The 14,115-nt window shown below is 41.8% G+C and overlaps 1 protein-coding gene across 2 annotated transcripts in view; it reads left to right on the top strand.

The window, feature by feature from the left end:
• The window catches only part of LOC120985805 (tropomodulin-3-like), a 51,234-nt gene that overhangs the window by 23,446 nt on the left and 13,673 nt on the right, over window positions 1–14,115 (top strand). For both annotated transcript variants that reach the window (XR_005775583.1, XM_040413966.1), the window contains exons 4-5: window positions 12,084–12,206; window positions 13,627–13,695. Coding sequence is in view for 1 of the 2 variants with exons in the window: in XM_040413966.1 (XP_040269900.1) it covers window positions 12,084–12,206; window positions 13,627–13,695 (192 nt within the window). In the remaining variant the exon portion in view is untranslated. The remainder of the gene's footprint in view (window positions 1–12,083; window positions 12,207–13,626; window positions 13,696–14,115) is intronic.

Below are 14,115 nucleotides of genomic sequence, written 5' to 3'. Positions count from 1 at the left end.
AAAGGTTGCCATACACATTGGATCTACGGCATGTTCAGCTGACCATTTATTGTGTATGGGGAGGTCTCCCAATGATGTCAGGGGGGGATAAGGATCATGCACTTTGGATTTCAGCTGCCCTTTTCTTTAGTTCTGAGGAGATAAGCTGCTGCCAGATGGATCCAACAGTGGTTCTTCTCCCCTCTCCCCATTTATTACCTATGTCTGCTGGGTCAAGCTGTGCAAACATATGTATAGGGAGATCTAGTAATTATGATTCCCTTTGTGTAGCCTACTGTATTGTGCAGGCCATGTGAATTCCCACCTAGGTTAACATTTTTCAACTATAATGCAAAGGAATCTTTTGCATACATTTATGATATTTTACATTAAGAGGTTGTCTCAAGAGGATATAATGCATCATAGAGGGAGTCCACTGCTCATACTCCCCCACCACCCCCATGTACAAGCTGGAACCATCCTTGTAATACAAGAAAGGCCGTTCATCTGAATGGTTGCACGTTATACTATATTTTTCCCTGCAGTGGCTGTTGCAAGTTAACTGCCTGACTGGCTATAGCTTCCCCTGGAATAAATGAACTGTTGGCGGGGGGGCTGAGAGTGGGACCCATGGTGATGATCTGATTGCCCTGGGGGCCGCATTGTGGGAGTAGTTGTCTCTGATGGGCTAGCCCCTTTAAAGAGGACCTTTCATTACGATAAAAAATCTAAACCAAGTATGCTGACATGGAGAGCGGCGCCCAGGGATCTCCCTGCACTTACTATTATCCCTGGGCGCCGCTCTTGTTCTCCTGGGCGTCTCCTTCTCCCAGGCTGGAGTGCTGGCCAATCGCAGCGCTCGGTTCATAGCCTGAGTTTTTTTTCTCCCAGGCTATGAACTGAGTGCTGCGATTGGCCAACAGGAGACGCCCAGGAGAACAAGAGCAGGCTCCTCCTGGTTGAGCCGAAAATCTGAAGATACCGGAGCCTATACCGGGAGAACGGAGCGGCGCCCAGGGATAATAGTAAGTGCAGGAAGATCCCTGGGCGCCGCTCTCCATGTCAGCATACTTAGTTTAGATTTTTTATTGTAATGAAAGGTCCTCTTTAATTCCCTATTCCAGAACATCCCAGTCCCTTAGGTAAGCGAGTAGAATAGCATTGAAGTCTTTTTAGTTCAGCTTGTATATACCTGTTTTGTATTTTTATGTATAGTCAATTAGTGTGTGGCTTAAAGTCAGTTATGTGTTCGCTAAGAATTTAACATAACGGATCAGACCTTTGGATTTATGCCACGGATATGCTGTTTGCACAGCCACAAATCCACCCAACGATCAGCCACATTATCAGTCAATAGGGCTAATACTCCTATTTTCCGCCTGAAATAAGTGACCGCTTATCTTCCACTGTGCTCCCTAAAATACATGCAGTAATTTTACCCTTCTATGTGATTGGTTTTTCAGAAACCCTATTTACGTGCATGCGATGCGGCTTTCATTCGGATTTAGTTTAGGGCAGAGGCCAGCAACCTCCAACACTCCGACTGTTGTTAAACTACAACTCCCATCATGCTCCGTTCACTTCTGTGGGAGTTCATAAAACAGTGAAGCAAGTATACAGTACATGCTGGGAGTTGTAGTTTCACAACATCTGGAGTGCCGGAGGTTTCGGACATCTGGCTTAGACTCTAAACTCTAGTCAGCTGTAGTCTACTGTTTGGTATGTATATGTCATGTTTGTCTTTATGTAAAGCCTGATGGAAATGTTTAGGAGGGATCTGAGTTGTATTCCAGTAACCTCTTCCACACTGCTTTATTTTATGAGGAGAAAAGCCTTCAGCGTTAGTGTTAAGCACATCAGGCCCTGACTGGAACTTCCAAGGTCCTCTAAAGGTCCTACAGCTCGCATTGAACCAGTTCTGCTTGTTTCTGTCTAAACACAGTTGTTTTCTTTGTATTTTGTGCCATGGTGACTCATTTAGCTCTTGAAATCTTGTCCTCCATCCTGACCGATCTTGTCTTTACCTGCAGGAATAATAGTTACTGATCATTTTCATGCTTGACGGTCTCACTTCTAAGATTCCTGCTTCTACATGTAAAAAGACAGAATGTCTATTGTTTCATATCCCGTCCATGATCACATTGCAGCGATGACTACATGGGTTCTTTCTGTGTTCAGGCATTGACCTCCTTATTTGTGTCTGCTTTGCATACGTATTCTACTACATCCCAAGTACGTGGGGGCAGCACTCTGTTTTGGGATGGGCTATAAGGAAGGGCCAATAGTTTTATTGATCATTCAGTTTAGTTTCTTGCCTTTTGATCTTTGTCAAGTTTTACTGCTTGAACCTAATCTACTTTTCTGCCCCAAGTCCTCTCCGTGGTCCTAATAACTAAAATCTAAGGATAGTATTACATTTAGCAATGCGGCTGACATTGGGTGAAAGCGTTCCTTCCCGACAACTCATCAGTGGAGGAGACTGCTGCTGTGACATGCAGTGATCTCCTCCATAGTATGGGGAGAAGTGATCGTTAATACCATCGCTCGTCCCCATACTAGTTGTTTGCCGGCAGCAGGGTGCTGATTACACAGCACGATCTGGCGCCTGCAAACAATGACTTTTTTAATCGTGCTTAAAAATCTGGATGGCCCGAAGAAAGAGCGTTGTTCATTGGGTAATCGGTGGCAGTATTGCACTGCCAGATCATCGCTAACAAGCGTTACTACGAACGCTCATTAGCGATGATCTGGCAGACAATCTGCCAGTATAATACTGTTGCATTAGGCACATAGAAATCCAATGGTAAGGGGGGCTACCTGATTTCCCTCCATGGCTGGCGTACACATAAGATGCTGTAATACACTGCTGATTTTCATCCACAAACCCAGATGGAAAATCGCTGGCGTATGTGCTTTATCTGAACATATTTCATTTAGTTTGCTCACTTATATAGCGCACTTATATTCCTTGCTGTCTCCAAGAAAGCTCACAATCTGTATGTCTTTGGAATATGTACCCTAAGGGCACACGAATGTATTTTATTTTCGTGTCTGTTCCGTTTTAGTTTTTTTGCGGACCGTATGCAGAACCATTCTTTTTAATAGGTTCGCAAAAAAAACGGAAGCTACTCCGTGTGCATTCAGTATACGTATGTCAGTATTTTCGTTCTGCAAAAAAAAATAGAACATGTCCTATTATTGTCTGCATTACGGACAAGGATAGGACTGTTCTATTAGGGGCCAGCTGTTCCGTTCCACAAAATACGGAATGCACACGGACGTCATGCGTATTTTTTTAGGGGACCGCAAAATGCATAAGGTCGTGTGCATGAGCCCTAATTCAGCTTCCTGCTGGTCATGTAGATGGTAGCCTGACTGAATCTCACAGGATGTATTGTAAGTTTGTTAGTCTGATGCCAGCGGAGGCCTGTTTAGCTTAGGGCGTCTATGTCCTATTGTTTAATGCAGATGTTCAGTACGGATTTAAGTCTTCAAGCAAGATAACACAAGCAGTAGAGGAAAACCGCAGAGGCAAGTCTTCCCTGCCAGAACGGCATACCCTCTTCATGTTGTGACTCTTTCCTGCGCTTTGATGTGGTCATAAATACAACAGGTCTATTCTGAAGTCCGGACCACGTTCAGATGAGCTATTATTGGAGTTTCTTTCCATTGTTTAATGGAAAAGTTGGCAGATCAGTTTGGCAGGATAAATCTTCACAAAATACTACATGCGGTGGTAATCAAGTCTTAGGACCAGACGTTTGATCCAGCGACTAGAAAAAAATGTCCTAAAGGAACATAAAACCTAGAAATCAATTATGAACATGAAAAACCGGAGGTAAAGTTGCCCACAGTGTTTGCCAGTCTGCGGTATTCTCCCTACATCTTGTAGAGAATTTGTGGGTAACGTCCTGGACCATGTCTTGGAGAGGTAAATTTCCAATGGGCAATCCATTCTGCGTATGGCCTATTTCTTTGGTAGATGACAACAGACCTGTTTATTCATTGGACTGACAAAGAAAAAAAAACAACGCACATGTGGACGCTCACTATTTTTGAAGAATCCATATTTTTATGGACTGAAAATTGGCCATGATCATGTACAAGAGGCCTAAGAATGCGTATTCCATAATGCATGTATTAGTGTTACTTGCTAAACCTTGGATGGTATTGTTGTACCGTATACGGAAGGACAACGTGTTCCCTTCTATGTCTACTTACCTGACCATCGAGGGGATGTAGGCTAAATCTGGCTCCCATAAGGTTTAGTGAGTAATGTGAGGTTTGTGGGAGTGTTTGTATGATTGCGGCATTGTGCACAGCTCAAGCCGCTGAGTACATCTTGATAATATTGTTTCTGAATGATGTCATCTCAGCTACTGCAATAATACACTCTTTGGCTTGGTGGAATAAAATCTCTTGCAGGTCTTTATCTGCCCTGCGGATTCTTCTTAAGACCTTGGAAGTTTTCCAGCCCCTTTTTTTCTAAGGTAACCAGTAATCTGTATGAATGCCTCGGTGAGAAAGGAGCAATCTTGCTGTGAGATTTAGGCTGAGCGTATTCGATGAGCGCTTTTTACATGCGTTTTTGGGGCGTTTTTGTATTTTTGAAACGCGCGTAGTACGCGCGTTTGTGTGATTAATCCAATTAAAAACTGCCACAATACGCCCCAAAGAAGCTCCTGTAGTTCTTGGGGCGTAGGGCGTTTTACATCGCGTTCGTACGCGCTGTAAAACGCTCAGGTGAGAACCATGCCCATAGGGAAACATTGGTTTTTGCCTGTTGAGCGTTTTACAGCGCGTAGGAACGCGCTGTAAAACGCTCAGGTGTGAACCCAGCCTTATGTAGATATTGATTGTCGCTGATGTGTTAAAGGGGTTGGCTCATATTTAATTTTACTTTCAGTAATTAGATGTAAGTCTGTAGACAAGAACGTCATTTATTTTTTTATGTTGTAGATATAATTTTTTTATGTTGGGGGACCCACTTGACAGTGCAGCAGTGTGTGTTTGCTTTATGGCAAGTTGAGGTGACTAAGGCTACTTTCACACCTGCGTTCGGGGCTCCGTTTTGTGAGCTCCGTTTGAAGGGTCTCACAAGCGGCCCCGAACGCAGCCGTCCGGCCCTAATGCATTCTGAGTGGATGCGGATCCGCTGAGAATGCATCAGTCTGCCAGCGTTCAGCCTCCGCTCCGCTCAGCGAGCGGACACCTAAACGCTGCTTGCATCGTTCGGGTGTCCGCCTGGCCGCGCGGAGGCAAGCGGATCCGTCCAGACTTACAATGTAAGTCAATGGGGACGGATCCGTTTGAAGATGACACTATATGGCTCAATCTTCAAGCGGATCCGCCCCCATTGACTTTCAATGTAAAGTCTGGACGGATCCGTTCAGGCTACTTTCATACTTTCACACTTAGAAATTTTTCTAAGTTATAATGCAGACGGATCCGTTCTGAACGGATGCAAACGTCTGCATTATAGGAGCGGACCCGCTCCGAACGCTAGTGTGAAAGTAGCCTTAGTCTTAATTGACAGAGTAATACCACACATTATTTAGTAAGTGATGGATTGGACCCTCTCCACAAGACTCCAGGGGAGATGCATATACAGATAGGGGTGAGCGAACTTTGTGTTTCAAGTTCGGCGTACAAGGTTCAGATTGTCTAATAATTCCATTATGGAGTCCACTACCACTGACCATATAAGTTATGGTCCGTGGTAGCAGAATCCATAACAGAATTCTTAGATAACCCGAACCTTGTACGCCGAACTTGAAAACACAAAGTTTGGTCAACACTATATACAGAGTCTTATCTGTGTATAGTTTTGCTAACCATGTGGGCCTCCACTCTTCTGACCTAGTCTACACAGCAAAGCTGTAAAATGAACTGAAGATAACAGCCTAGTGACTGCTAGAAAGACTGCAATGTTTAAGATTTATGTTGATGATGACATAATAGAACAAAAACTGTAAAAATGTTTATAATTAAAAACTAGGGGCAGCAAACATTCCATAATTGCATTTAGGGAACTTAGCCATTCAAGTTCCTACTTTAGAAGTATGGGCTTTTTAATATCAGGTGATTTAGGACCAAGATATTGTAGATGGCTGAAGTTTCCTTTTAAGTGGCATATTATTGTATGTTGGGCAGTTATCTTTTCTGCCCACTATCCCCTCAACCTTGGGTCATGACTATTGTCTGAATTTACCCATTTAGACGTTTTCCATAGATTTCTCGGGCGCTTTACATTGTGGCGCTCGTATCAACTGCTCTTGATGTAAGTAAACAAACCTCCTTCCACTAAGAAACATGTCACCCATTGTCCACTTACTGTAGTTCCCAGGGACGTGCCGCTGACAGACAGGTATAGTCTCATTTTTCCCATGCTGTTTTACAAGGCCACATAGTCATTATCTTATGGCAGCAATTGGAAATGTATTGCTATTAATTATGATTCTTTTGTTTGTGCCACTGTATATATACTTGCCGATCTGATTGCATCAATAGAATGTGCCTAGTAAGCTCTATATACAGGAATTGGTTCTGATGCTGTGTGCACCACCTGCTGGAGGGCAAAGCTTGGGCTTCGTGTCACTGAGACTAAGGTTTCCATACATATCATGAGATCTGTCCTAAATGGCAAGTCTATCTAGTTAAACGGCATAATTTAGTGAGGTTTTGCCTATTTAGTCTTCTTTTTTTTTTTTTTTTTTTTTTTTTTTTTTTTTTTTTTGGCCGATCTGTTTTTCTGCAGTAAAATTCCACTTTCTAGGGGGTAAAGAACAATAGGACTAAAGTGTTTGGTGGAAATTCAGGACATTGATCTGTCAGTGATGCAGAAGATAAAAGCGGCCTGTGAGGATGTATATGTGGAACCAGTAAATCGGGCTGATTTACAGAACAAGCACTTAGTAATATAATGGCTCCTGATATCTGCATTTGATGGATTGTTTGCTTCCTGTGTGCTCAGAATGGGGCTCTGGAGAGCTGCTATCGGGCTATTGTCCAGCTTCCTTTCTTATTTGCATATGAGTAACCACATCCAGTTGTTTTTCCGTGTGTAAACTAGGAACACGTAAAATATTTTCTTTTTTTTTTCTTTTGCATTTTTAAATAATGGAAATATTACTATCGGTCAAGGCTGTAGCCTACGTGGTATTTGTTTATCGTTTGTCTTATGCACTATATTTTATGTATATGATACTCGGCCAACTAGGTGTGACCTAAAATTTATGAAGGATGATGAATTCCCATTCACCCAGTATGATAGTTTATATGCCTCATGTATAAACCCAGCCTAATATTATAGTGTATCTACTGTACTGGGAAATAATTGAGGCCTGAGACCTTTGTGATAACATAACATTCTTGTGCCTATATTTTAGAAGTTTCACACTATAAGAAATGGCACTGTATATGACTAAAGTTTGGTTACTATGCAGATCATGACATTTATCAAACTGGTGTAAAGTAGAACTGGCTTAGTTGTCCATAGCAACCAATCAGATTCCACCTTTTATTTTCCAACGGAGCTGTCAAAAATGTAAGGTGGCATCTGATTGGTTGCTATAGGCAACTAAGCCAGTACTTCTTTTTCTTTTCAATTATCCTTTTTATTATTTTTTTTTTTTTTTACAAGATAATAAGAGAAACAAATGATACATGGGTTCAATTACAAAGTAAACAATAGCAATAACAGGGAAAAATCTTAACGCCTCTTCGCAAAGACAACTCCTCCAAGGTCCAGTTAGGAGAAACTAAGGGGGTGAATTGAAAGGGGAGCTCTCATTAAACAGATTGCTTCGTCAAGATGTGGTGATATCTGATAAATTAATACTGTAGTTAACATACAATGAACAATTAGAGGAAGGGGGGGGGGTAAGTAGGGCGGGCGGTATCGTGAGCTAAAATTTAACTGTGGGGACAAGTAGGAGAATTAGAGTCAGAAAGTTTAAGGAAAGAACTCATTTTCTGAAATAATATCCAGTCAGCCCAAATCTGCTGGAAATTGAGGTGTGGTCTAGCTTCCCAGGCTGACAGTTCCTCCATGTGGTAGATGTGGTCCACCTTTTTGTAGCCATTGTGATAATGTGGGTGAAGTTGATTGGTTCCAGTGCTGCGGAATTAGGGATTTTGAGGCAGAGGTCAGATGGAGCATGAGTTTCCGTTTTTAGTGTAGGGTATATCTTGTAATCTGATGTTCAGTAATGCTGAGATGGGGGAAGGAGAATTGTGTAGGGAGGAACCTATTTGTTTAATCCATTCCAAAACCTCAGACCAGAAAGTCTGTAGTACTGGGCATGACCACCACATATAAAAGTAGGTGGCTTGGGATTGGGTGCATTTCCAGCAAATGTCTGAACTAAGGCGAACCGGAGTGAGGTACCATCTTGTGAGTATTTGAAATGAATTCTCTTGTCATCGTATGCATTGGGAAATGCCATGTGAAAATCGGTACATGTGTTTGGTATCTAACACTGTCCACTTTGTGTCAAAGTCTCTGCTCCATTCATAAATGTAGCCTCTGAGAGGGCATTTCAGCTGTTGGAGGAGGTTGTATATCTGGGATAGCAAGTGTTTTGGGGGATGCTTGGTTGCCATTAGTTTTTCAAATGATGTGAGGTCTCGCCTGAGATCAGAGTTTTTGATGTAGGTGTGTAATAGTGATCGAAAATGTGCTTTTTTTTTGCGAATGTAGTGATGTGGAGTCTAATGGGTCTTCGCCCTCTTTCATATCTAGACAGGAGGATATTGAGATATGTTTTACATCTGCCACCTTTAGGGGTGCATTTGCGAATTTTGGGAGATATAGTTCTGGGAGATCTGCAACTGACATTAGTGGGGCTAGGGCCGAGCTGAGTCGGTCTTTGAGTGTGTTCCAGACCTTGGGTGTGGATCTGGTGACCATATTCTGTGTACTTAGAATTGCTTGTAGGTTGTCTCTGCCCCAAATTAGGGAGCGTAACGGCATACTTGTTAGGTCTTCTTAAGGGTACCCATAATTTACTACCGTCTGCTCTTACCCAATGTATCAGCCTAGTGAGGTGTACTGCTTCATAATAAAGCTGCCAGTCTAGAAGTGTCATGCCGCCGCATGATTTATGCTGGGTTAGGAGGTTATGGCTTAGGCAAGGTCTCTTATCTCGCCATAAGTACTTGTTAGTTAATTTCCTAATTGATGAGAAAAAGGAAAGCGGGAGGGGGATAGGGAGGGTCTGTAATGGGTATAGTAGCTTTGGCAATAATATTGCTTCAATGAGATTTTTTTTTTTCCCCATCGAGGAGAGAAATGGCAGAGACCATGACTCTAGTGTGGACTGGAATGATCTAGGTATGGGGGCATAATTGAGAGTGTATAAGTCTTTCCAGGTTGAACTTCTTTTAAGACCTAGGTAGGTAATGTGAGAAGTGGGCCATTGGAAAGGATATTGTGTTTGCAGGATCTTATGCTCTTCATCCCTAATGTTAATTCCCAGGGCTTCTGATTTGGAGGTATTGATTATGAAATTGGAGAGATGTCCGTATTCCTGTAGTATAGATTGTAGTGCTGGAAAGACTGATAATGGATTTGTAATTATCACAAGGATGTCGTCTGCATAAGCAGCTAGGCTGTGTGTGTATTTTCCGCTTGTGTATCCCTCTATATTAGGGTGTTCCCTTATCTTTTGCAAGAGGGGTTCAATAGAGAGTACGAAAAGTATTGGGGAGAGGGGACAGCATGTGATGCAGCGGGGAGAGCCAATTGCGATAGAAAATCTGCAATGGCTGACATTTTTTCCTGTGCCTGTTTGGTTGAATCGGGTGAATTAATCTGATAGAGGGATGTGTAAAACGTAATAAATTCCCGTTCATTCTCTACTGGCACTGTTGTGAGGGGGGCCTTCGTTTGTTGTCTATATCGGAGATATGGGTGCGAGGTTTTCGCCTCTTGAAAAAGGACACCATCAATTTTGATGCTTTGTCTCCGTGGGCATAGAAGGAATGATTTACGGACATGACTACATTGGCAAGGTTCTTGTTTAATAGATAATTAATAGTTTAATAGATAAAGTCTGAACGAACCACCTTCAAGACTTATTATGGCCAACATTAAATGGGTATCCTACAATGCGAGAGGCCTTAACTCCGCAATAAAACGAAGTCAAATACTGCACCACTTCAAAAAAGCTCGAGTGGATGTCCTGCTATTACAAGAAACACTAGACACTATTTTAATCAGTGGTACCATTCCCACACGAACACCAAAAACTCTAGGGGAGTGTCCATTGCCATAGCCAAACACCTATCATTCGAACAGTCAGACATGTACTCAGACCCGGATGGCAGAATACTCATACTAACAGGGAAACTGGCTCATTGATCACATTAGCCATCTTATATGCACCAAATACCAACAACCGTCGTGGATCCGTTCCACAATGACACTACTTGATAATGTAAGGAAGGCAGAATTGATTGTTGGAGGCGACCTTAATGTGGTGTTGGACCCTCTTCTAGACCTCTCCTCCTCTGGGAAACCCTCCCTTTCATATTTCATACAAGGCACTCAAACACATCAAAACATCCCTACAACTCCTATCCCTTAAAGATGCTTGGCGCTTCTCCCACCCTTCAGACAGAGACTTCACTCTCCACTCTCCTCCACACAATTCCTACCTTCCTTTTTTCCTCCACAGACTTCTCTCAGTAAAATACAATCAATTAGCATAGGATGTAGTATCCAGTCAGACCATTTTCCGGTAGAACTTGTATTAGAATTATCTGAACATAGCCCTTCCAGACCACCATGGCGCCTTAATGAGACCCTACTATCTATACCCACCGTACATACTAAAATACTGGAATCCTTAGACCACTACTTTCAACACAACATGAACACCGAGGTCCCTACCCCAATAGTGTGGGAGGCGCACAAGGCTACAATCAGAGGCGAGCTCGTATCGATAGGCACATACCAGAAAAAACATACTCACAAATACAACACCTTCAACAAGCGATAGGTAAACTAGAAAAACGACACAAACAATCTCTAGCTTCACCCCATCTCCAGCAACTCGCTACTGCTCGTTTACAAGTACGCCATCTATTAAACGCCAGTTTGATAAATGACCCAATTTTTTTTTATATGTGCCATTCATTTGAAAGGCTATATTTACCTTCGCAACCCCAATGCATCTATAATTTAAAAAAATATATAACTAATTATAGTCTTCATTGAATATTTCCTATCGTTTTGTGTCTACAGCTGCTATAAAGATGTGCATCTCGATGGTAACAAACAAGCCCTGTGTAGTCTGATTCTGCAGTCATACCCCCTACCACTTGCCCTATGTTTCTATCTATACATTTGGTACTTTAGCAGGGGACAAATAGAAGAGCGTATAATTGCAGTATTAGACTACAAATAGTTTGTTGTCTGTTGCTATGGAGACACATAGGTTTGCATAGAAGTTGTGAACGCTAAGCAGTAGGACGTTTTTAGCAAAGTTGCTTTATTTTTCATTTTAGATACATTGAAACAGCAAAAAAATGGTCGTAAATGTCCTTTTAGGACTCCACAGTGAGTGATCTCAGACTTTCGAATCATAAGATGTCTGCTGGTACTTGCACCTTACGTAGAACCGTTTACTGTAAATATATTGAATTTAGCATTAGATCCAGCATCAAACTGCAATATAGTCTGGACTTTCACAAGGCTGGATGCAAAAAGCATCCTCCCCAATCAAAAGACAAAGTGACTGTAGCAGGTTGGCTTTTTGCTTGCATTAGTCGAGGATTTCTCTATCCTTACAGCATACAATTTTTTCTGGTACCTGTGTGGTCATGTTAAGAGTAGATGTACACTCTTGACACAATATAAGGTCTCTGGAGAAAGCGAAAAACTGGGTGCTTTAGAACATGCGGTTTATTGGATTGCGAGAAGCCAGGATTGAAATAATTGATTTTACAAATGTGTTATCTTACTATGGTATTCATTGATACACATGATACTTCTCATGGTGATAGCGCCACCTTCTGGTCAGAGGTAATCCCAAAATGTCATTGCAGTATTGTACTTGCTTCCTGACATTCATATTTTTTTTTATTTTTTTTCGTTCTAGGGAAAATATTTGTCCCCAAGCAAAAGCCCAAAAACATACTTGCAGAAGAGAAGCTAAGTCTTGATCCGGAACTGGAAGAGGCTTTGAGTAGTGCCACGGACATTGAGCTGAGTGACCTTGCTGGTAACTATTGAAAGAGAAAACGCCATATCCATAATGACTTGCGCTACTTGCTTCTTTCGGGAACTTAACTGTTTATTTCAAACAGGCATGGGCTAATAATTAACTATCCAACCACATAATGGTCTAATGTCTATGGCGCAAACATAATTGTTTCCAAGGTAGAAAAGGAAATGTTTCCGTCAGTGTAAAGAGGTGTAGAATCAGTTTAAATACCCCTTACCAATAAAGGACACTGGAATGATTTTTTTGGAAAATTGGGAACAGTTTTCCCAGTATAAAGTCATTTCACCCATGCATATCTTGTGCTAAGTGTGGATTTTGCAGCGGGTTTGAGATTTCACCCCTATACACTGAATCCACTATAAATATCCGCAATAGAATAAGCATGCTACAGATTAAAAAATTCAGGATTAGCTTGTTTTCCGCAAGGACAATTTCCTTTGCATGTCATGTGAATGGCGCTTTTGAAAACCCCATTCACCTGTACTGTATCTCCAGACACTTTGGGCCACGTTTACTAATGTGAGTGCACCTAGATGTCGGTGTAAATTGTTCCACAACGTGGCACAATTTGACGTATGTAGGTTTAGGGAGAGTCTTTGTGCCTAGTCTGAAAAGGAGATACAGATTAATGGAAGGGGAATGGCCTAAGTGTTTTGTGCCAAATTGCACGACCGTATATATGTTTTTTTATTATGAGATCATGTGGGTGACACATGCCACTTTATGCCTGTTCAGTGGCATACGTCACAGCATTCTTACAGAGGAATACGTCTGGAAATCCCCCCAGCATACTTATAGTGGAAGACAGTTTACATTTTCCAATAAATTTGAACCAATATATGCCAAAAGGATGCTTTTAGTATATGTCCTGTCTATAGACTTTTAGATGTACTTAGATCCTGGAGTTAAAGGGCATCTGTCAGCAGATTTGTGCCTGGAGGCTCTGCTCTCTCAGCAACTGCCATGCCCTCTCCACTTTGCCTAACATGATGTTCACACTGCCTGGTCCTGTCAAAGTGGAGAGGACATGGCAGTTGCAGTGAGAGAACTGAGCCTTTAGGTGTAACAGCAACGCCCCTGTTGCTCCTAGAGGCTCATTTGCATATATTAAAACTTTTATTTTTCTCATTATGCGTACACTTATGTACATGGGACCAACACAGATGCCTTCAGCTGCCAAGTGCACATGTAACAGGTCAGCCAGTGTCATAGCTACAAATCTGCTGACAGATGCCTTTAACATAGTTCTTAGCTTTAGTAATGTTGGATTTTAGGGTGGTCATGTAAAGTTCTTAATCAATTGGAATGGTTTCATTCCTGTTTTGATATTTAGTATAGAAACCTCAGGATTTACATGCAGAGATTGTGTGAGGTCCAAAAACACATAAGTAACCTTTTTTTTTTCTTTCCCTTTTAGCTATCCTTGGCATGCCCGGCCTTTTACCAAACAGCACTAGTAATGGGTTTGATAGCCAAGGATTTCCCAGTGAGTATTTATTTATTTCTGATGTTATATTATAACTGATGTTATGGCACATAAAGATAGCAATACATTTATGAAACTTTTATTAACATTACTGTGTATTTTCAGTAGTTTTCCACATAATCACTCAACACTAAAAGCCTTTTACACGGGCTTACTGTGCAGGCTATTATTAGGATTGAACTGTTCATTCCTGATAATTGCCTGCTCGTCAGAGGAGGTGAGAGCTGCATTTACATGCAGCAATATATTTGCTGTATGGGAATAAACGATCGCCACTGCAGTCACTTGTGTCATACAGGCTCATTGTTTGCACAGGATGATCTGCTGACCAGAAACTATGATCTTGTAATCTGTATCAATTATACTTTCCACCCGATGAACAAGCATTTTCTGGTTCATCAGGTGATCGGCAGCACCTTA

This window comes from Bufo bufo, chromosome 1, assembly GCF_905171765.1.
Source record: "Bufo bufo chromosome 1, aBufBuf1.1, whole genome shotgun sequence".
In the NCBI taxonomy this organism is placed as follows: Eukaryota; Metazoa; Chordata; class Amphibia; order Anura; family Bufonidae; genus Bufo; species Bufo bufo.
The sequence above is the reverse complement of the archived record's forward strand: the minus strand, read 5'-3'. Positions and strand labels throughout refer to the sequence as shown.